We start from the raw sequence: 24,520 nt of genomic DNA on the forward strand, positions 1-24,520 counted from the left end.
ATTCTCGAACGATTGTGATAGTCGGTCATCAATCAACACAACATTACAACTTTAACCAAACGCAGCAGGATGGGGGGGTGTAGTTGATTATTGGATGTTTAACATATCAGCAAGATAATAGACTTGATTTAGCAATGATGGTGGGGGTCTCGGGTGGAGAATGAACCATGAAAGAACGACAGATTGACACGACATTCAAATATTTGATTAATCTGGCATGACACAGAAAGTACAAAGAGTACAAAAGCATTTGTATTATCATACGCTCGCTCACTTAGCCTCTTCACCACTCACAGTCAGTGAACGAACAGCGAGTCAGCGACTAGTGGGTCTGGGAGGAGTCCTGTCTGCGATCGAACAAGACGAACGAGAGAGAAGAATCAGTTCGGTTCGTTCTTGTTAAAGATTCGTTCATTCAAACTGATTTGGTCGCGAACGACCCATCACTCCAAAGTACCATGCGCTCTGTTTACAGTGGACGTATCGCAATGGCGAGGCACAAACAGCCTTTGGCCGTGTTCTGTAAATATTCTAGAACACTCCGGGTGATCTGGCGGGAGTCCTGGGGCACTTTATCTAAATAATATCATATTATACATAGATATCTATATCATATAATATATATTATCACGGCCAAAAGCTGTGTGCGCCTCCAGAAGATATTATGAATCTCAAACGACTGCATCGGGTACTCCGACGTCTCTGGTTCTTCCACTTCCACATCAATATGAAGTAGACTGAAAAGAGACATGGAGGAGGAAGGGACTGTCTCCTGCCGGAGCACCGCTGCCCGCTGACGAGGTACCACCGGCTCGGAAGTGGGCGGTGTGCCTCGCGGCGGTGGTGCCTCGCGGCGGCGGGCAGCGAGCAGCAGGGCTCCGGCGAGAGACAATCGCGGGCATCCATCCCTTTCTCCTCCTTGTCGCGGTTCATGTACTTCAGGGAATCAAAGCCAAAGTTCCTTTCCCCCCAATTCCTTCTCAACCATGGCTGAGATAACCCCAACTACGAGTCTTGTTGTGGAAATGCCAGAGACGTCAGAGAACCTGACGTGTTATGCGGCATAACACCAACAGCAGAACGGTTATCCAAATAACAAAGAAGTGTACAACACTTGCGTTACAGTCCTGGAGCTCTTTATCTAAATAATATCATATTATACATCGATATATCATGTAATACATATTATCACGGCCAAAAGCTGTGTGCGCCTCCAGACGATATTATGAATCTCAAACAACTGCGTCGGGTTCTACGACGTCTCTGGTTCTTCCACATCAATCTGAAGTAGACTGAACCACGACATGGAGGAGAAAGGGATTGTTGCCCGCGATTGTCTCCCGCCGGAGCCCCGCTGCCCGCTGATGAGACACCACCCCCTCGGAAGCGGGCAGCGTGCCTCGCGGCGGTGGTGCCTCGCGGTTCATATACTTTAGGGAGTCAAAGCCAAAGTTCCTTTCCCCTCAATCCCTTCTCAACCATGGCTGAGATAACCCCCACTATGAGTCTTGTTGTGGAAATACCCGAGACGTCAGAGAACCCGACATGTTATGCGCCATAGCACCAACCAATATCCAAATAACAAAGAAGTTTACAACAGTCGTAGCTCATTGTCTCCTTGGCGGGCCAATTCTCTGGGCGGGCGAAGCAGAGAAGGGGAGGTAACATTTCCCTGTATGACCACTTAGGGGAAAATTCCAAATCGGCGCGTCTGAGCTTTGTTTTTTTCAAAAGGCAGAGCAGAATACCTAGTGCTCGTTTTACACCTAACGCCATTTATAGCTACTGGGGGACCATAGTCAGGCTAGGGGAACTCATTAATTTTAGAAAACCTCAAAGTGAAATTTTCCTGCCATGGGATCTTTAAAACGAAAAAAAAAAAAAAGTGTTTTTGCGTTCACTGGCTCTTTAAACTTTGTTGAAATAACAGCTAAGCAATACAACCACAGGCAGCATTAGATTCCTATTTTAGAATAATTTGAGGTTTTCTTTCTATTAATAATGTTTCTGCTAGTGCTGGGTTGGTCCACCACCTACAGACTATGAATCATCTGTTGGTCATAAATCACAGCCTCACAGATGAGAGGTAAGGTTACATGCAGGGGAATCTGTTGGTTATACTCATTTTGTTAAGATCATAACATCAATCAATTTAGTTGGTTTTAATCTACGACCTCACTGCTAGATGCCGCTTAGTCCTACACACTGGCCCTTTCCATTTCTTACACAATGACATATCAGCACTAAGATGGGCTCTTTACAGGTTATTTTACAAATCCAACTTATTTATCAGTACTTGATATTTCCAATATCCTGCCGTCCTTTCAACAGTCCTATTGTTTTGTCCATATAGGAATACTTTTATTATTTCTTTTTTCATTCTTTCCATTAATAAAAACATTGCAGAGCATCACTAGATTTTGACAACAGACCACCCTTTAATCTTGAGAAATGCACTTGGGGACTCCCTCCCAGGCGGTGTTGTGATGTATTGGCCATCTGGGGGTCTGCAGAGCGGATCAACGGTCCAGTTACCAGACTGGGCCCTGCCCTGCAGCATAGGGGCTTACTGCCCGACTGGGGGGGCTTACCAAGAACGTGACTCTGTTTGAAGCAGTGCCTTAAAGCATTTCCTCCCTCTCCGTGTCATTCTTGCTAGAGTAAATGGCTTCTCCCTCGCTTCTCTCCCTTTTTTTATAGTGGGCTCTTTCTGCTCTTACTTTTATAGCGGCCTGGTAATATAACATGAGCAGAGGGGAGCTGACCTGGCCATGACCACAGCTAGAACCTCAGTCATCAGGTGGCACACACACACACTCACACTTAGGCCCCGTCCACACGGGCAAAAACAATCTTTTCCCCTCTGTTTTACTTTGATGCGTTTCAGGAATATCTCCGTAAATACGGACTCAATACGGACATTGCGAAAACGCATTGAGCTGTAGAAACACTGTAGGACATATTCAAGGCGCTGGTTCTCCCCAAAAAAAAGTGGAGCGCGACAAGCCTGCGCACATCCAGCCTGCGCGCTGTATACAAACATTCAGTTGAGGAGGAGATAGCAGTTGTTAAACCTTTTAGATTGAGCAGAAATACTTTCTAATGCACAGTTAGTAATTACATTTACCAAGTGGCTGTATTTAACGCTACAAAAATAATACAAATCAAAAAATATATATAATAATTCAACGCAACTTTAACGTCGCCCAGTTGGTGGGGGGGCAATGACGTCATCGTTTGTGTTTCAGACTTCCACACGAATCCTAATACGAAAACGCATAGGTCGGTTTTTTACTTATCCACCCTTGGACCTGGTTTCATAAATGTGTGTTTTCGGGCACCGAAAACCCAGGATCCGTCTGGACGGTCGGCCCAAACGCACAAGACTTTTGCGTTTTCACCAAAAAAATCAGATCCGTTTGGAATGGGCCTTAATCAGCCTTTCTCACCGATACACACACGTATGTAAATACTTACTATTCAGTTTCTGAGACAAGGTCAAGGGCCTTCATCACATCCTCCAACAGAGACTCCGGGATAAAACCATTATCTAGAGAGAGAAAGACAGAGAGGGCAAACGGTTGGGATAGGGGTTGACTAAGACAGAAAGTAAAGAGCAGGAGACAGCCTTCCCTGCACACATGCAGCACAAACTATCCCCACATGACCAGTGTATGTAATAACGCTGTTTAAAATAACGGTGTTAGGTAACGCCGTTATTTTTTCAGTAACGGGGTAATCTAACTAATTACTGTTTTTTTCGTTACAACGCCGTTACCGTTACTGTATGTTAAATGCGGTGCGTTACAAAGAATTGATTGAATAAACTGCGTAATCCAAACGCACCCCTGGCTCCAAACACAAACTGCTAGTGAGGAGACCGGGTGGGTTAACAACAAGATAAGCGATTATGATTGGCTAAGGCAGAGTCATGTTTCATGGTAGCCAATCGGAGCCAGTGTTTTTACACACAAGCCAGGACACACACACACACACACACACACACACACACACACACACACACACACACACACACACACACACACACACACACACACACACACACACACACACACACACACACACACACACACACACACACACACACACACACACCAAACAGATTCGACGAAGCAGCAGAAATGGCGAGTCCGGAGCAATCCGATGAAAAGTTGGCATTGTCTGTAGTATTCGGCAGATGTTCCACAGCCTTTGCAACCAAGCAAATTAAAATTCAGTTGGAAGTATATCAGGGTCTTGAATGGACAGTTCAACCATTTAACACATTAAGGCCAATTGAAAACTGCTCAGAAAAATCCAAATTCTTTGACATATAGCAACTTTCTTTTTTTACAGTAACGCAAATAGTTACTTTCCCTGGTAACTAGTTACTTTTATTATAGAGTAATTCAGTTACTAACTCAGTTACTTTTTGGAACAAGTAGTGAGCAACTAAAACTAATTACTTTTTTAAAGTAACGTTCCAAACACTGCACATAACACACACCAACACGCACACCTACCTGGTACTCTCCTGCCCCCCCTCTGTCCTACATTCCACAGCAGTGATGATTTGTCTACCTGAAGGGGACCAATGTTAAATACTAACATGTGTCCCACCAAATATCTTATCGCTCTCATGCAAGCACTAGTATCTGTGGACACGCAAATCCGTAAATCCTTTGGCATAGTGTGAAGGACACTAATTGATAGGTGTTCTGGTCGGTTCTATGTCCGGGGAGAAAGCTGATTTTTTTGTTCGGACAACCACTGGCACCCTGCATGAAACTTTGTGCAAGAGTCACCAATTTGTGTTCGGGGATCCCTGCGTGAGCTATGAGTCAGAGTGGCGTGTGTGTGACTTTGAGTCTGGCGCCTTGCGTCCATAACATAGGGAGCCATGCTGACTCTACTGTATGTCACACAGCCAGATTTATGGTTCTTTTCTCATGTTTCCTTTAGTTTTTTATACTAAAAGCTCCTCCACTCCACGGCTGGTGACAGCATGCATGTGTGTTTATGAGTTTTAGTTTGTGGATCTACGCACACATGTGACTGCATGTTTCGCGCGTGTGTGTGTGTTTGAGTGAAAACATATGGCATGCAGAATGTACCAGCGGATGCTAGAGTGAATCTCTGAAAAATCTAAACAGATTTCAGTGCGGTAAGGGTGATGGAATGTGGGGAAATACAAAAACAGAAAAACGCCATACCGTCACTTCTCTCCCAACATTTTTTTTATCAAACAGACTTTGTTTACATTTTTGTTGTCAACGCAGCAAGAACAGGCAATAATGCTTTCAGTTGGAAGGGTTTACCTCTCTGGAATGAACACACTTCGAAACATATTGTTTCTATAAGTCAAAAATCTATAGTGTAATTTTGTATAGCACTGTCTAAATCCTTATTTTCTATGAAAAATGCATCATGTCTATCCCCTATGTGTAAACTTCAACTCTCTCGTTTGATCATCTCCAAGACAGGAACAACAAAAGAAGGTTATACCAAGAACCTCCAAATCAACTCAATGCCTTATGTGTGTTTTATGGGTAATTCATATGGGATTGGTTAAACCTGATTTCACTGAATCTCTCTCTCTCTCTCTCTCTCTCTCTCTCTCTCTCTCTCTCTCTCTCTCTCTCTCTCTCTCTCTCTCTCTCTCTCTCTCTCTCTCTCTCTCTCTCTCTCTCTCTCTCTCTCTCTCTCTCTCTCTCTCTCTCTCTCTCTCTCTCTCTCTCTCTCTCTCTCTCTCTCTCAGGGAGATGAGAGGCACGAGGCTGAACTCCCCTGCTCTGTGTCCAGAAGGAGGAGGGTGGGTAGCGGTCACGGAGCCACCTGTTCCAACAACACGTAGGGTGCAAAAAAGACAACAGGGCAAGGATATTGCCTTCTTAAAATGTGTGTTTGTTAGAGTGACCATTTAAAGTCGAAGTTGAGCACTTATTGTTGACTTTTGGGAATGGATAGGTTGAAAACTGTTCATTTGAACTTCTCATTGAAATTATGTTGTTAAAATACTTTGATTTTGGTTCCTCCATGAGATGGTTATTGTGGAATGCTCATCTTATCTAAATTTATCTTATCCTATTTTGTTTCTTATACGAGGTCTGTTCATAGCGCATGAGAGTTTCTGAGTGTCATGTATCAGAGCATTTGCTATCAAGTACCTTCTGGATCAAATGACTGGAAGACCCTCCGGGCCTGTTCTGAAGTAGACTCAGGACCCACCAGGGACCGCTCCTGTGGAGGAACCAAGTCACAGACAGAGAGTCAGATACAGAACCACATTATATAACGGAAGGCCAGAAATGGCGTGGGCAAAGGTGTGAGGGCCAAAGAGAGGTAGAGTATAGCAAATAGGATGGAGAGGAAGTGAAACCACTTAGGAAGAATTAAAGAGTAGAAGTATTTAGTAAATCACCCAAAAAAAACTGAAGTAAAAAGAAAGATGGATGGATAAACCAGGAACTGGGGGGAAAGAAATCCTGGTTAGAGTAGGAGGCGATCTGAGGTCTGTGTGGAAGGGTACAGCAGACAGGGGAGAAGGGTGGAGCAAAAGGAGATGGTTCCATGAAGAGCAGAGGATCACATCAGAATGAAGAATGGCAGAACGTCTGAGGTGAAATATGAGAAGGGCTTTGCGGAACCAATCGGAGAATCACAAGACAAACCAACCAAACCTTCCTTGGGTGGCGTTGGCTTTTATTCCTTTTATCTCATTAAACCATTTGACAAATCAACACTATGTGTTGAGTGGGACTACAACTCGGTGTCAGCCCTAGAACACGGCGCCAAGGCCAGCGCCGACACGGTATATGTAATAAGAAGGGAAAGTTTAATCATTTGGGGGTCCATTGGGTTATTAACCGATCTCCTGATAAAGCCAGATGGCTTGTTTTATTTCCAAACAAACAACCAGGAAATTGAGTCTCGCACACAAACACCCGCTGATTTGTATCCAATCCTCCCATTGTTTATTGAAACAAGAAAAAATAACTGTGGTGCCAGAGGAAAAGAAGCACTGGGGAAATGCAAGTGTGTTCAAAATGACAAGGCTGGAAACATTGTTTCCCTCCTTGCACTGGAAATGTAGCTTATCCTCAACCATAGGCAAATCAGCTCTGAGTTCAGCAGTAGAGCAGGTTATTTATCTTCATGACTGTACCTTGGTTCTGGATAACCTCTCCTTTATCCTCCATATCCTCGGTGGTGAGCTAAACTCTGTAAAAGGGTTGCTTTACCCACTGGCTCATCAGGAAAACAAGGGGTATACCACATACCATATACTACATGCCACAGTATTTCTCCCACCCCTCCCTCCAATCCGTTTGTATCTTCAGTCACTGCTCTGTAAGCGGAGAAGCGTCTTTGGAGTGATGGCGTGTTGGGCAAACACAAAGAACAAGTTACACCCTGATGATCTCCCTGAGCAGACCTGTATTGAAGCAAGACCTAGCTCCTTCCAGGCTGTTCACATCTTCCTCTCCTCAAAGATGACCAACCAGGAGGACAAAGAAGGGATGAACTTGTTTAGGCTGAGGTAGACGCATGAAAAAGTGATGACTTGCAGCTGCTGGCTCTTCATGGGGCAATAAGCAGATTGACACAGATAGTGAAGGGTGCACACATTACTCTCATACAGCCCGTAGAGACTGGTAATGTTAGTTCAAAAGTCTACATTGATAAGACAGTCGATTTTTCATCAGCTGGATTTGTTTATCTTACCACGGTTGGCAAAGGTCAGCATACTATCCCTGGGAGAATGAGAGTGTGGTAAAGACCCTCGGAGGGCAGCTTCTCAGCACCAAGCTGAACTAAATAGAGAGTTTTGATAAGGAAACTAAAGCCAGACAGTTGTGCTGTTGCACAACTGTCTGGCTTTAGTTTCATCCGAGGAAAAGCCCTCCACTAATGAGTTATACGTTCTGGTCCCAAAGTAACATCAAAGCAATCTCAGGGTTTCAGAGAACATCCTGGAGCTCCAGGGGGTTGCTAAGGCATCCACCTGCACCCATGACGGGTAATAAAAGGTCAGAAGAGTGACCAACACTCTTCAGAGTTTGGGTAGATGAACTTGTAACCAAATGGTAAGCAAATTATTTATAGTGACAGCTGTTAACTGTGGGAGGGGGTGGTGCTGTCACCACCACATCTCCCACCAGTCATCTACACAAATAGTCATTCAAAATACTTGAATTAGAAGAACACAGAAATTATTATTACAGCTAGCCTCAAACAGAGGTTAATGATTGTAGTACAAAATAAAAAACAAATGTTTAGCTTGGACATTAGTAATTAAACATGTAAATCATGCTATGTGTGTGTGTGTGTGTGCATGCACAAGATGTCTGCACAGTCTTTGATCTTTGTTTTACAGGAAGCCTGGGGAAAATGCTGTTTATTTGGAAAACAGGGAATGTGGAAAGCACACCCAGCAGGGAGGGAGATGGTGTGTGTGTGTGTGTGTGTGTGTGTGTGTGTGTGTGTGTGTGTGTGTGTGTGTGTGTGTGTGTGTGTGTGTGTGTGTGTGTGAGATCTGGATATATTCTAGGCTGGTGTCCTGCAAGCGTATATATTTGCTTACATTGGACTAGAAGCCTGTGTCTCTGCATATTATACACAAACAAAAATCGAACACAGAGACAAAAGCATACAAGAAGGTTCTGTCAACAGTGACTAAGAGTCTTGTTTCTTGAAGGAGCACATTCCAAGTCTAGCAACCTGAATCTGTTAACTCTGAACCTCATTCAGAGCTTCCAGACCATGCCCTTAATAGGCACCAAACCTGGAAAGAACGGCGCATGCTTCAAGACACCAGCCCACGTTGCCCCAACAATAAACCAGTCACAAACTAGAATCTCACCCAAAACATGCAGAGGACGGTTCGGTGGTTAACAACAATGACCCTACTGAACACTTAAGATCCCTGAACTGAAGAACAGAATGAGCCCATGCCATGTTTATTTTAGATTCACATATTTAACAGGAATAGCTACAGCAGAGAACGGATTATAAACCCTGCCCGCATTAGAAGTCTTAGTTAAAGCAAGATTCGACGGCGTAAGTAAAACAAGCATAACAAAAATCACCCACCGCATGGGACAGCACTTGTGAAACACACTAGGGTTAAAGCAAGACATATGCCCCAATAGGCAATACAGACATTATTCATGTCATTATTTAGGAAAAGCAACACAATTAGGTGTAAAAAAACACACTTTAACTAGAAATTGCAATTCCTGCAAAAAACACGTTTGAATGCTGACGGCTGAATGAAAAGTGCAAAGCATTGCTGAAAAGGAAGAAATGTAAAATGAATTGAACTGAAGAATCTGAAAGTAGTAGCTGAATTAGTAGTAGTAGCTGAAGTATAAGCAGTAACTAAAGTAGTAGTAGTAGTAGTAGTAGAAGATGAAGTAATAGTAGTCGCTGAAGTAGTAGATGCTGAATTAGTAGTAGCTGAAGTAGTAGGTAGTAGCTGAAGTTGTAGTAAGTAGTAGCTGAAGTAGTAGTAGCTGAAATAGTAGTCATAGTAACTGAATTAGTAGTAGTAGCTGAAGTAGTAGGTAGTAGCTGAAGTAATAGTAGTCACTGAAGTTGTAGCTGAAGTTGTAGTAGTAGCTGAAGTTGTAGTAGTAGCTGAGGTAGTAGTAGTAGCCGAAGTAGTAGGTAGTAGCTGAAGTAGTAGTAGTAGCTGAAGTAGTAGTAGTAGCTGAAATAGTAGTAGAAGCTGAAGTAGTAGTAGTAGCTGAAGTAGTAGGTGGTAGCTGAAGTAGTAGTTGTATTGGTAGGAGTAATAGTAGTAGTAGTCAGTAGAAATGTTGAATAGCTTTAATCAAGTGAGATATTTGAACAGGGTTCAAAATGTTAAAATCAAATTGGAATAAAGTTGTGTGTCTGTGTGTGTGTCTTAAGAGAATGGCGAAGACATTGCATGTGTGTGTCTCTTTAAGAGAATGGGGGAGCTAATGCTTGTGCGTGTGTGTGTCAACGGAAATCAATGAGAGCAACTGAAAACTATGCCGGTTTGAAACTAAAACTGTGATTCTGAAAAAAGTATAAATGCTATGGAAATTTCGTTTGGATAGTATTGAAGATACAAATGTGTAGATTTGGTAAATGGTTTGAACAAAGATAAACGTTTGAAAATCGATTGAGTTACGTCTTAAACAGTTGAAGTACCAGAGGAAATTGACATTGACTCCCATGTTAAAAAAAATTGGAAAAAGCTAAATAGTTTAAAAAGTTGAAAGAGTTGAAAAACGCAGAATAATAGCCATCATGTCGTTAAAGAGCTGAACGTTTTGATAGTTGAATGGTTTCTGTAGCTGAAAGTATGGTCGGACGAGTTGAAGACCAAAAAACGGGCGGAAGAAGAATAAGAATAAGAAAAATAAAGATTTCAATATCTAGATTGTGAATGCTGCATTCACACTAATTAGAAGAATGTTATATTTTCCACCATTTTCCACCAACGCAATATGCGGCTCACAGGCTCTCACTCCTGGTGGGTTGCATTTGTTATCCTCCCCTTTATGTTTTCCTTTGAGTTTACCCTCTATTACACAATAGAGCAGCTCCAACTCACGCTCCCCTCTCCTAAAGTCTTCTACTGGCTGTTCTCCTCCCATTCTGCCTCCATTTAGATCAGTAGTTATTCACTGGTCCAGCCTCAGGACCCAAATGTCTCATTAATCATTCAAATGTTCAAATGTATTCACGCAATGCAATAGTAAGCCAGTGAAAGATTAATTTATATTGAAATATTAGTAGTTCATGGGCTTCTTTTAAAGATGAAGCTTGAGCAGGCTCTGCAACCCCCTCATTATGCCCTCACAACCCACTTATGGGTCACTAGCCTCCAGCTGAGAATAACTGATATAGACTCTTAAAACCTACTGCCGTTCCTCCTCTATTTGCCACCGCCCTCACCTATCCCACGGCCTTTAGCTGACATTCACTGCTCCTGGAGATGAAAAACCTAACCACAACAGAGTATCTCCTGACACAAGATAGAAACTTGGGTCTGTGCACGAAGGGCTAGCGTTTCTCTCCCGGTCCCTTTGTCTCTCGCCCGCCCAACCAAAAGAGCCATTATGCAATGGAGAGAGGCTCTTAGTGGGCAAAGAGTGTGTCGTCTGCGATCAGTTACAGGGTGACAAAGCAGAAGTCTAGGCCCCTGTCTCTCACCTTGTGTTCAAGCTGCCATCAATGGACTTGTTACATGACAGGCTAAGAGGTGTATGTGTACGATGTGTTAGAGAAGAAGTGGGTGTAGGTGGGGTTGTAGAGGGTTAACACAAGGTTGTTTGTGTTATAGGAGAAGGAGGGAGAAAAAGAAAAGGTGGGTGTGATGGAGAGAAAAAACTTTTTCACCTCACCTAGCATCCCGCCAGATAACGGAATAAAAAAAAAAAGAAAGGAAAAACCATTGTAACTAAATCTCTCTGGGTAAATAGAGGGTGTACAGTGTGCTTGTTTCAAGTTTGATTGACAAGATAGAGTCCTGAGTGATTGTGCTGCAACAGAAGAGAATAGGAGTGATACCAGAGAACAGCAAGGAGATGCCCTGAGAGAGAGAGAGAGAGAGAGAGACCTTTCATACTACATGAAATGCCATGTTCCCATCTAGCTGTCCCCCACCATTGACGATTGTTTGAGGCAAACAGAGTGATAATTATATATCCCTGGCACCCATGAAAGGCACCATGGGAAATCGCAAAAACAGAGCCTCCCTGCTCTGAACACAGCTTTTAGGAATAGACCAAGTGTGTGTGTGTCAGCAATCAGGAGAGCCTAAGGGACACAGCCAGCCAGAGTGGCTGCCGTTCCTTCCAGTAAATCACTGACCCACAACAGGGCTACTGTGCACAAAGACACAAACACACACTCACAGGGGTCCCGTGACAGGCCGACACGCAGCCTGCAAACCTCATCAGGCAGGGACAGGGGGAAGAAGGAAAACTCTCACCCTGACTGTCATAGGCAACCTAAGGCTCCCCAAACTCACCATCTTAGCTCTTGGAAAAGTACATTTCACACAGGGGCATCCAAGAAGTTGCAGAAGCAACTAAACCCAGAGGACAAACACTTCCAAAATGAACAGTTAGTATGAAGGGTATGCAGCAGAACGACTCACTCTTCATTCATAATGCATGATACGTACCATCAATCAACATGTCTTGTCACAGGTGGTCTGCCTTTTTTTTTTTACCTCACCCCATCCGAATAGCCATCCCTCCTCTGTGTCCCACAAACTCACATCCCCCCTCCCCGAACCTTTTACATGCCATTATACAGCCTCCCCCCACATATGTGTCCACACGTTGATAAAATGAGCAATGGTGGGTGATAGGGGTGTGGGTTTTTGTTGAGGTAGATTAGATAAAAATTCACTAATGCTTTTAGATGGATGGTCTAAAAGCTGCAGTCCCTCCCCCCTATACGGACTCCGGGGAATACAGCCTGGTCCTTGATAGCAGACAGCAGGAGCCGCCAACACGTTAGAGGAAGGTATCGGGTTTGTTGCTTTTGTTGGAATGGCTCAAAGCTAAAAGCCACCTCACCAGTTTGCCCCTATTTTTGTTCCATATTAAAAGCGAATAAATGCTGTACAGATCATGCTTGCTAAACATAGATATGGAGGATTGTGTCCTGCTGAATAACCTCTGCAGTCTGCAGTACCTGCAGTGTCTCACCCTTTCAGCTCCCCCTCTTGAACTCAAAGGTTACGTAGCAAACTGCTGCTACACAACTGGAGGCCAAGGGCGTGGATTTGTCTTGAAAATCAGTGTAGCGTCAGCTGTCTGTGTCTGTGTGGTTCCCAATATCCAGAGTCAAACGGATCCAGATGGGAACTCTGGGATCGCATTCCCAACAGGAAACAATCCACCCGAGGGCCTATGGCTGCCCCCCCCCCCCCCCACACACACACACACACACAACTACTCAAGATTCTTCTTCAGTGGAATGTATACGTGTCGGGAAGAAGATGAGAGGGAGACTGGGAGCGGGTGTATGTGAATATGTCACACTAGTTCCGCTGGGAGCCGTGATAATTGGTAAGTCATCAGTACATCCATGACGACCCCGGATCAGCAACTGTAAGCAACTATAACAGCTCAGTACTGGGGAACAGATACTTAATCAATGGAGTATCATGGGTGTGGTGTTACGATGGACATGGTCTCCCTCTAAATGGCTGGCCATAATTGATGTGTATTAATGATCATTATATCAGCTATATTTGCTATATTGTGTTACACCATCGAGATAGAATCAAACGAGGGACAAGCACACATAAGTTTGAGATGCTCAAACAAACAGACACACATATAGATGCACACCACAAAGGATCAAATGATTCAGACCTCTATCCTGGGAGCAAAGGTTTGTCTTAAGTTAAACCAACAACTTCAGTTAGCGCATGCATACTATGTCTTCTTGTATAGCCCTCTGAGAAAGACTTGCCCATTCAGTCGAGTTTCCGGTAGGGGTGAATGGAATCATACACGGTTCTCTGAGTCAGTCAGACTCAGCCCCTCGTTCGTTAGTTCGTTCGTTCGTTCGTTCCTTCGTTCAGTCGAGTTTCCGGTTCAGTCGAGTTTCCGGTAGAATCATGGAATGAACGGCTCAGACTCAGCGCCTCCCTCGTTGTCATTCTCATACGTCAACATTAAAACTTTAACCAAACGCAGCGGGATGGGGGTTGTAGTTGATTATTGGATGTTTGACATTTCAGCAAAATAATAGACTTGATTTAGCAATGATGGTGGGTGTCCCGGGTGTTTTAGGCTCCCATAAACAGAACCCTGTGCAGCCAAAGACTAAATCTAGCTCTCTAGCTGCCAAAATTAAAACTGCCTTCAAAACGAGAGCTGGTTAATTGTGAAAAATGCATTAAACTGTCATCAGACAACGCAGTTATACGCTATTGTAATGACCTCGCCGGTGACAAACCAGGTCACTGAAAACCCGTAACCAACGGCAAAAAGCCACACTAACAACAACCGGTTACCCGGGCAACCCCCCAACCCGGTCCCTTCAACGTGCAAGCCCCCACCCTCCTGTTCTCCCAAGGCCCTCCCCCAGCTGACCTGATGATTCGCCCCCCACACTGATTGACAAGAAGAACATCCAATGCATGCACAGAGAACAACTGGCATAACGGACAACGAAATACAATGCAACACATAACACACAAACTCTTTAAATGTCCCAGGGTCGCTACACTATAGACTCTAGAGTTTCTGGTATAAAGGCTGGGACGAATTTCAAATGATAAATATGTACACTTTAGGTTGAAAGTATACTGTCGCGATTTCCATTGAAACGAATTGCGCGGTGAGTAGTCTTCACGACGAGAGCTGGTAGGTTGTGAAAAATGTGGTATAAAGGCTGGGACGAATTTCGAATTATAAATATGTACAATGCATCCTTTAAATACGTCCATGCAACAGATGGCCAATGTGAATAATAGATAGCTCGCTCACTAAGCCCATTTGTTTTTTCCCCATTAAACCTGTTGATTTCTGTCTCTCATTGACTAAAATTCAACGAGAGCGTCCTAGACTCAGTCCTAGAACAGCATACGATTGGCTGGCTCTCGTGAGTCGTGACGTCTCTCAGTCGGTTCCTCCTCACCACTCACACAGTGAGTGAGTCAGCGACTAGTGGGTCTGGGAGGAGTCGACTCTGAGAACGAACGAGGCGAACGAGACAAACGAGAGAGAGGAACCAGTTCAGTTCGTTCGTCTTAACGATTCGTTCATTCGAACTGATTCGTTCGCGAACGAGACAACAGTAGTGGCCACTACGAGGTAGGGCTGGCCCGAATGCCATTTTTCAGGCTTCGAATACTCGTTGGTTTTTCCGAGCGAGTATTCGAATACTCGTTCGAGAAAAACACACCATCAAAAACATTAATAATCCCTATATACCCCCTGGAACCGATTTTGACAGTGTCTGTATATTTTGTTGAAGATTTAATAGCTTTTGAACGTTACTTATTAGGCCTAAGTAAGTTGGAGTTCCTCACTTTTTCCCCGTGGAAGTGAACAGCTGTTGTTCCATTCCAAATCAGCTGTCCTCTCTGCCATCTCAGCCCTTACGGGAGCTTTTCAATTCATCCTGGAACGTGCATCTTTTCAGGGAATTTGTACAATAAATCCATAACAAATACCGAATATTGATTGTCTTGTGTGTCCATATTATATCCATTAGATTGACCGGGTATTCCCAAGACGCTCACGCTCTGCAGCAAGCCAGTCACAGTTGATGGGCGCGGAAAACAAACAGCTAAGCTAAGGCTAGCATTTCGCTAAGCATTACTTTTCCTCCCGAGATCCTGCTTATGTTGTGTTATAAAGTTAAGGGAAACAAGATATCTATTCTTCCTCCACCTCTCTCGTTTCTCTGCTTGGTGTCGCTTATAGTTTGCCTCCCTCGCTCTGATAACGTCCCGTAGCATACAGCTGGTGTCTCACCAGTTGCGCTATCCAAAATATTATATTATTTGCTGACATTATATTGCAGTTCTAGCTTCTTGCAAAACAAAATTGTTGAGCAAAGAAATAAAAAAATAAAAACAAAGCTCCGAATACTGATTCGGAGCTTACACCTACTACGAGGTGGCAGGCCCGTCGCTATGGGCGGGCCATAGGGGGCCGGGCCCGCCCCCCACAATGCACTTGAGGCACAGATCTCTAAAAAAAATTTAAAAAAACATTTTTATTTTATATTATTATTTATATTATTAACACTCCGTTCACTTGCATGGTCCCTTCACAACTTCCGGCGGTGAATTATTTTTGATAATTCACCGTTGCCAAGTATTATTGACTGCTGTCAAGGTAAACAAAGGATTTTTTGCCTCTAATGGCGTCTTTGGTATCACTCCGGCGTCTTCGGTTGCTAAGAGACGTCAACGTCTTTGGCGGACTATTAAATCTGCTGATCTAGGCTACGTAGGCCTACCTAACTACGTCAATATAGCCGCTAACAGTTACCGCGCATTTTTGAAAAGTGAAGCTGGATGAGTTTTCGCTAGCTTACTTTCATTTCTAGGTCATCATCATGGATATTCGTAAGTGGTTGAAAAGTCCACCAACAGTCTCCTCTGCCAAATCGGATACAAAACCAACGTCTCCTGATGTTGTCGTTGGAGTAGACCCTGGACGACAATCTGAGCCTGAGCCTGTTGCTAGTAGCTCCGTCGTGGAGTCCGATGCTGGGCCTGGCAGGACCTGCAGCGGCCACGGTGCGGAGGCTACCAGCAGCTACCAGCAGGGATTTAATGATTGGAAACATGCAATTTAAACCGGAAAGGGCTTAAATAAGCATGCAGCTTCAAAAGAACATTTAGCCTGTGAAGCAATGTGGAGAGATTCAGAAAAACGTAGAGACAGGGAAAAAGACTTCAACTCTCTTAAATTCAGAGCAACTGGCGCGCAACAGATATTACATGTCAGCCGTAATTGATATGCTGGAGTATTAAGTGATGAATCAATTGCCGTTATGTGGAGATAATGCTGGTTTTGCCAGTGTGCTTGATGAAAATAGTTCCATGGGGCTGTTCTTGTCTCTCTTCGAGTACACAATGCGCAAAGATCCAGAACTGACAAGGATAACAAAAACAATCCCACAGAATGCATGCTATACCAGCCCACAGATACAAAACGAGATTATTGAAATGATGAGCAAACTTGTGACAGAGGAGAGTGCGACAAGTCGGCGATAGCTGGTATTCAATTAAAGTGAATGGCACACGGGATCCTTTGGGCCAAGAAAATATATCTGTAGTTGTGCGTTTTGTTGACGAAAACTATGGTGTGTGTGAACGCCTCTTGGTAATGGCCACATCTGAGAAAGGTGATGCATAGGCTCTGACAGGTGTCATCATTGATGAGCTCACCAGCGCCGGACTCAGCACAGACAAAATTCTGAGTCAGGTTTATGATGGGGCATCACTCATGTCTGGCAGGCATGGTGGTGTGCAGAAATTACTCCAAAACAAGCCGGATCGTAACATACCATATATTCATTGCTTTAATCACCAACTTCATCTGGTTGTGATTCATGCCATGTCCAGTGAAGCAGCTGTCGAGGATTTTTTCAGACTATGCAACATGCTGTACAACTTCATCAGGAAGCCAACCGTGGCTGTTCTGTACAAAGGCGAGACCCTGAAACGTCTCTTGGACCAGAGATGGACTGGACACTTGGCAACTGTAAAAGTTGTGGTTTTTAACGAACAGTTTTCACGACCTATCCACATTACTGACCGAGGTGGAAAACACACAAGTTTTTATTTTATTGGAGGTTAAAATTTATTAATAATAAGGGAATAATAATGACAGCTAGCCGCTGACCCTCACCTCGCCTCGGAGGCTAGTTTTCAGGATTAGCATGCTATCTCCGTCATCTTGACCTCGACTGCGTTCATTCCTATTGCTCATTCCGGTGCCAAGATGCCTTGCTCTGCGGTCAAATGTACCAACCGATCGTTTAAAAACTAATGAGCTACGAGTTAATTCGGTGTACGTCACCTAGATGGACGTATCTCCCTCCCCCCGATGTCACATCAATGCCCTTTTTTGGTTAGAGGAAATGAGGTGGAGTCAAACTATGACAAGATGGAGACGCTCATAAGCCAAGAGAATTGGATGCAGTTGGAATAACCGAGGTCTGCCCTGATGCTACTTGCATTTTATATACTATCTATGGTACAGACACAGGAAAGATGCATTGGCTTTCAGAAAGTACATGCCTTTGTAGTAGAAAGACAAATTGGAAATTAACATCCCGCCTACACACAAAACAAAACATCAAAAATAATTGATAATTGATAAATTTAACAATATTAAACACATCTGAAGTACAAACAAAGACAAGTAAAAAAACTTGAATGTTCGAAGACCGAGAGAAGGGGAAAAGTACAACAGGGGAAGACATTTTTGGGGGCTGTTTTCTGTTGTCACTCATCAGGGCTCCAGACTGCGACCAAATGGCGCATTTTGCGACCACAATTTAAGAGTGTGCGACTGAACTTTACATCTGGTCGCGCATGTGCGACCAGTCAATTTGCCCTTTTTAATTTTTTTATTTTGACACGTTAAACGTCAGTTAATCCGGAATCTGTAGCAGGCCAATGAGTGTGAGAAGGATGGGGAATGGCCACTGTTAGTGTGGAGGGGGAGGGTCCTAGAGATCATCGAGCGCGTAAACATCTGAGAAGGAGAAAGATTTGACAACCTGCTACATGCATTTGAACAATAAGCAAGCAAACTATGGGCTCGTACTTCCGACCTTCGGCTAGTGGGCCAGTGCTATTCAGAGTCATGCACGGGTCTTATTTTGCAAACCCGCACCCTCCCATACCCACAATACTTAAAACCGCATCCGACCCGTGCTCCGACAAAAGCTTGAATTACATTGCGCACCCGACCAGACCCTCTATAAATTGATATTGACGCCCGACCCGCACCCAAAGGAAAATTAGAAGCATTAGATGGAAAGCCGGGGAATTACACTATCTGGTGTTTGGCGCTGTGCTTTAGATTGCTGTGCAAAAAAACACATCATCCACTGTTGACGGTTTTAGTTGACTCCTCCACTCAGTGATGGCTGGTGATCAAAAGTATTGGTGGGGCGCAGTAATAGATGGGGGGTCTGGTAGTATCCCCCCAGAAAAATTAGAATTTGGTCGTTTTAATTTCCTGTATTCTGGTGCATTTTGGGGATAGCCACTACCTATAACTTTCTATTCATTCAGATTCATAGCCTACATCCTGACTTGCAGGGCCTGGAGAAGCTCACACTGCATATACAGACCTTATTTTTGGCAATTTCACCAGCCATTGCTATTTGACCCATTATTGTTATTCTGATATTGAGCAACAAAAGAAAAGCGATACCATTGGCCTGGAGCGCATATTCTTGCACCAATGAAAACCTGTCTTGATAGACAGCAAAAAGTTTGCGAGCTTATATTGACTTCAACGTGGCCGGCGCCCCTGACTTGGAGGAGGGCTTTATTTCGAATGACCAATAACTAGCCTAGCTCAAATCAATGACGTCCAGACGCATTAAATGGTTGCTGGCAGTGGCAAGTACGGTCTATCACAAAATTAAACAAGGATAAACGTTATGTAGTTTCGTTGATTTATTTTGCATTTATAATAGTTGATTCATATTTGGCAGATACAGTATATTCAAGCGAATATTTCACGGAGGGGCGGCGCCCTAGCGTCCTCTATTTCCCCACCACCACTGCCTCTGCTACTGAATAACATCCAGCACCAAATAAGTCTCGCTCGCAATCGCAAAACACCGTGACCGACCCGCGCTATTCAGGCGTCCGACCCGACCTGCACCCGACACAGTACATTATTTTTCACCCGTGTCTTCCAAATTGTGCGGGTACCCAAACCCGTGCAGGACTCTGCTTCAGGTGCCATGAAGGGCTTTTCACACGGGAGGCGTTTGTCGTGCCTGCTGATGCATTCTCAATGGAGAGGCGGGCGCGCAGAGAGGAGGCGCAGCGTCCTGTCAAGCGGCACGACAACAAGCGGACGCACTTGTTCTGTGCTCGTCGAACGCATGCGCGCATGTGAGGAAACCGTTTGGATAAAATGTGAAACAGAATTTGAAACAACACATACAGTGAAAATTAGGAGAAATGTGAATGTTGATTTACGGAGTGTGCCTCTAAAATTTCTGGTTGTGCCCCATATATTTTCATTTGGGGGCCACAGTGCTCCTAGTGAAAAATGTTAGTCTGGAGCCCTGCTCATATTTGTTACTCACTTCTTGGCCAAGGCGGATAAGTGAAAAGCCAAGCAATAGTGCTGACCATATAGGACCAAACCACTAGGCTCAGTTCTTTCCATTTGGTTTGATGCTTAGCACATTTCCCCTGTGTGTTATCCCTCAGTATTGGGCTTACCTTGGTAAAGAGTACAGAGAGATGGGTTTCACTGCCAAGAATCCAAATAGGGAACTTTGGAGACTTGAGGAATGCCCCGACCTGAACACACACACACACACATACACACACACACATACACACACACACTTTTTCAACCATTTGCATCATCCATCACCAACGGTTTGTATAAAGTTTCATAGAAGCGTTTCATCTGAATATATTCAGAAAGAGAGTGTGATGGAACATGAACCATTTTGACCCTCAATAAATAATCCAGGAATAAATTGTGCATTAACTGTATTCAATTACACATTTCACTGGCAGACACATGATTTAACGATCCCATGCTTTAATTAACTATCATATCCAGCTAAATTACTATATTCATACTAGGTCAATACATAAAATAAGTGCAATATAAAAAACATTCTGTTTTATTAGGAATCAATCTCTATGTAAGATTTTCCATGATTAGTCCGTCAGCTATTCACTTAGGGTACAGCTCCCTGCTTTACCAAAAGCTTGACCCTTACATGTTTATTTTAAAGTCAATACTATGGCTTACCTTGGAGCACATGAACACTCATATGACTATCATATTTTTTTTCTATATTTCCACTCAAAACCTAATTAATGTGCATGCTGAATTATACGGTAAAGTGTCAGTTTGGGAATTCTGAGTTGAGACTTTCTGGAGCGCTGCTCTCCCAGCACATATTTTCAGACGAGGCATGTTTCTGAGATTAGAGCTTTGTGTAAAATATGTGTTGCACTTAGTACAAAGTACTATCAGTAGTAGTAGACTAATTATGGTATTTTGGTAGTGTTGGTTACTTGAGGTTTGAGAGCTACATGTACAACCAGGAAAGTGATGTGCTTGTACCTTGCAGTAGCGCAGGGACTCCATCAGAGTAAGGAAGCCAACAGATGCTTGTTTATGGATACCATGCAACTCTGTGGACACAAAAAACACATTGGAAATAATTGAGAAAACGAGTGTACAAAAAACATAAAGGTGCTTGCACACCGCCGGGCGGCAACCGCCCTTATAACCGCCTCGCTGGCGGAGGGTTCAGCGCCGCGGTGTGAAGGGCCAGGCGTTTTCAAAAGCGGCTGCCACCGAAAGTTTCAACGCGGGGAAAGCTGAGCGGTAGGGCAAAATCTGTGAGCGCGGCGGTGTGAAACCAGCTGCAAGGCGCTTGCACACCGCCGCGCGGCCACCGCCCTTATAACCGCTTCGCTGCCGGAGGGTTCAGCGCGGCGGTGTGAAGGGCCAGGCGTTTTCAAAAGCGGCTGCTGCTGCTGCCACCGCTGGGCGGCTGCCGCCGAAAGTTTCAACACGGGGAAAACTGAGAGGTAGGGCAAAATCTCTGCGCGTTCACGTGGGCGGCAACCGCTTCCTGGTCTACAGCCGCTTTTGTAACCGCCTCCCCTCTGCCGCCCTTCCCTCATTGAAATGAATGGAGGCGGCGAGTTGCCGCTTGGCGGTGTGAAAGCAGCTTTAAGCTGCGGTGTGAAAGCAGCTTTAAACTGCTTTCACACCGCCACGCAGCAACTCGCCGCTTGCCGCCCACGTGAACGCGCACGGATTTTGCCCTACCGCTCAGCTTTCCCCGTGTTGAAACTTTCGGCGGCGGCAGCAGCAGCAGCAGCAACGGCAGCCGCTTTTGAAAACGCCTGGCCCTTCACACCGCCGCGCTGAACCCTCCGGCAGCGAGTCGGTTATAAGGGCGGTTGCCGCGCGGCGGTGTGCAAGCACCTTGCAGCTGGTTTCACACTGCCGGGCGCACAGATTTTGCCCTACCGCTCAGCTTTCCCCGCGTTGAAACCCGCGGTGGGCGTTTTCAAAAGCGGCTGCTGCTGTTGCTGCCGCCACCGCCGAAAGTTTCAACACGGGGAAAGCTGAGTGGTAGGGCAAAATCTCTGCGCGTTCACGCGGGTTGCAACCGTTTCCTGGTCTACAGTCGCTTTGGTAACCGCCTCCCCTCTGCCGCCCTTCCCTCATTGAAATGAATGGAGGCGGCGAGTTGCTGCGAGGCTGTGTGAAAGCAGCTTTAGGGGGTACTTCTGCAAAGCCTACACTTTTATGACAAGAGTGCCCTCTAGTGGCCACAGTTCAGATGTAACTCAATACATTTTTATATATGTGCATGAACAGTGTACTTAGTTTGTGCTGCATATACATTGTATTTTCAAGTGTGTATGCATTCATGCAGAAAGGTAATCATTTAAACAGGCCCTCAAAACCCAAGTTTTCAAGATCGCTTTCATCCCATAACCTCCTTCCCTTTTCTCCCCTTCCTCCTCTTAACTATTCCTAGTTTGTCCACCTATTTCAGTTATCTTGCTACCTGTTTTAGTCTATCCTATTTTATCTTTTTTACTTACATATGTTCTTATTGAATGGTTTTATTTTGTGTTCACTCTGTAAAGCGTCTTGGAGTATTTAGAAAAGCGCTATACAACTTTATTACGCCCTTACGTACTCATGCCAGAGCACTCCCTGTCTCCGTCCCAGACGTTCGAAACAGCATGGCCAGTCACAAAGAGGTTCACCAGACTCTGACTGTAACAATCGGAGCAGATAGAGACAACAAGGCTTAGAACCACATACATTTTCTGAGATAATAGATAAGAAAATAAAACACACCAATCCTAACAAAAAGGAAATGTACACGTTGTTGTTGCTAGGGGTCTAGTACCTGCCATGACCATGCACAGGGTCTATGAGCGGCTCCATTGTGTCCTGGATCTCATTCTTTATATTTTCAATACCCTACAGAAATAGAGAAGCATAGATGATCACAATTCGGATTTTTGAAATCCTGATGGTATTAAACAAAGTGGTTACTAATTTACGTTTCAAATTTTGAATTATTGGTTGGGAGAACATGAAGAGTTTCAGAAAACAAACATTCACAACAAGTGACATAAACTAGCTATTCCCATTCATACTTGTACACCTTTGTGAGGATGACAGAATACAGGAAGAGCAGGACTCCACAGCCTCCCCTCCAGGTCAGATAGAGAGACATCATCTCCTCCCTCAGCTCAGACAATGACTGAACAGTCCGCTTACTGGAGGAAGAACACACAATGGATAGACAAACCCCAAAGACAGACAATAAATGATGCTTTCCTGACAAACTGACAATCAACAGTTTACAATCAGGAGATTGGGAAATGCTCATTTTCGCCATTAATTCTATCTTGGTTTGCACACACACACACACACACACACACACACACACACACACACACACACACACACACACACACACACACACACACACACACACACACACACACACACACACACACACCTGTTGAGTCAGCAATGCTTTCTTCTGACTAAAGACAGCCAGCAGGCTGTGTTGGACCAGACCCTCAAGTTCCGTTGGCAAACACAGCCTCACTTCATTGGGAAATGGATGGAAACTGTGTTGGTGTATGGGGGGGTTTCTAGGTCAGCAGTGTGTGAGAGGAATTCAAAAACATTTTTATTGTAAAATCCCATTCACAAACTGACCCTCTGCTGAGGCATCCAGCTTGTTGTCATCTTGTTATTTGTTCTGATTACAATGTAATAACACAGACAAAAGGGGACAGATGAGCTTAAGACATCAGCAATTTTTGATTGTTAGGTGATTGCTGCATGCAGCGCTCAACTATTGCTCTTCATAAGTTTTATTCTTTCTTTATTAGTCTCTACAAACTTTGGGACCTATCTCCTTCCTCAATTTTTCACCTAGAGACTCCATTCAAATTTTAAAATATTCAGAATAGCTTGGAATCGCACGCTTCTTTTCAGATTTTTTAAATATTTTATTCTTTTAAAGATATTCTTTTAAAATATATATATTTTTAACATGGGAGTCAATGGGAGGCTCTGGTACTTCAACTATTTAAGACGAAACTAAATCAATTTTCAACCGTTTACCTTCTTTCAAACCATTCAAGAAATCTATACACTTGTATCTTCAATAATATCTAAATGGAATTTCGATATCATTTAAACTTTCTTCAGAATCACAGTTTTAGTTTCAAACCGTCATATTCTACAGTTGGTCCCATTGAAGCCGTCTGCCCATTCTGACACTTAAATTACTTAAGACATCGTAACTCGGTCAAATTTCAACCGTTTACCATCGTTCAAAGGGTTAGAATTTCGATATCATTTAAACTTTATTCAGAATAACAGTTTTAGTTTCATACCGGTGTGGGTACCAGATTGACTCGGCTGCCAGATCGACTCGGGGTCCTGCACTTACAGATGACGTATCGACACTTGACGTATCGACCAAAGATAGTATATAAAATGGATGTAGCATCCGGGCAGACCTCAGTTATTCCAACTGCATCCAATTATCTTGGTTTATGCTCGTCGCCATCTTAGTTTGACACGTCATAGTTTGACTCCGGCTCATTTCCTTTGAACTCGCATTGGGCATTGAACTCGGATCGCCCCGTTCAGTCAATGGAGTTAACCGATTCTTCTTTCATATATTACCCAAGTATAGGCAACAATAAAACGCTTGGTTACTTATATTTTTGTTTTCACATATGTTAAGGTAATTATCACCTACAAAACTA

The 24,520-nt window shown here is 44.0% G+C and overlaps 1 protein-coding gene across 2 annotated transcripts in view; it reads right to left on the minus strand.

Annotated features, from left to right (window-relative positions):
* Positions 1 to 24,520, minus strand: part of mindy3 (MINDY lysine 48 deubiquitinase 3) — a 46,041-nt gene that overhangs the window by 18,518 nt on the left and 3,003 nt on the right. For both annotated transcript variants that reach the window (XR_013812574.1, XM_079754514.1), the window contains exons 7-13: positions 22,891 to 23,005; positions 22,630 to 22,703; positions 22,414 to 22,493; positions 20,811 to 20,881; positions 19,946 to 20,026; positions 6,168 to 6,240; positions 3,478 to 3,550 (exon numbers count right to left, since the gene is read on the minus strand). Coding sequence is in view for 1 of the 2 variants with exons in the window: in XM_079754514.1 (XP_079610640.1) it covers positions 3,478 to 3,550; positions 6,168 to 6,240; positions 19,946 to 20,026; positions 20,811 to 20,881; positions 22,414 to 22,493; positions 22,630 to 22,703; positions 22,891 to 23,005 (567 nt within the window). In the remaining variant the exon portion in view is untranslated. The remainder of the gene's footprint in view (positions 1 to 3,477; positions 3,551 to 6,167; positions 6,241 to 19,945; positions 20,027 to 20,810; positions 20,882 to 22,413; positions 22,494 to 22,629; positions 22,704 to 22,890; positions 23,006 to 24,520) is intronic.

Source organism: Pollachius pollachius, assembly GCF_949987615.1.
Source record: "Pollachius pollachius genome assembly, chromosome: 1".
Taxonomy (NCBI): domain Eukaryota; kingdom Metazoa; phylum Chordata; class Actinopteri; order Gadiformes; family Gadidae; genus Pollachius; species Pollachius pollachius.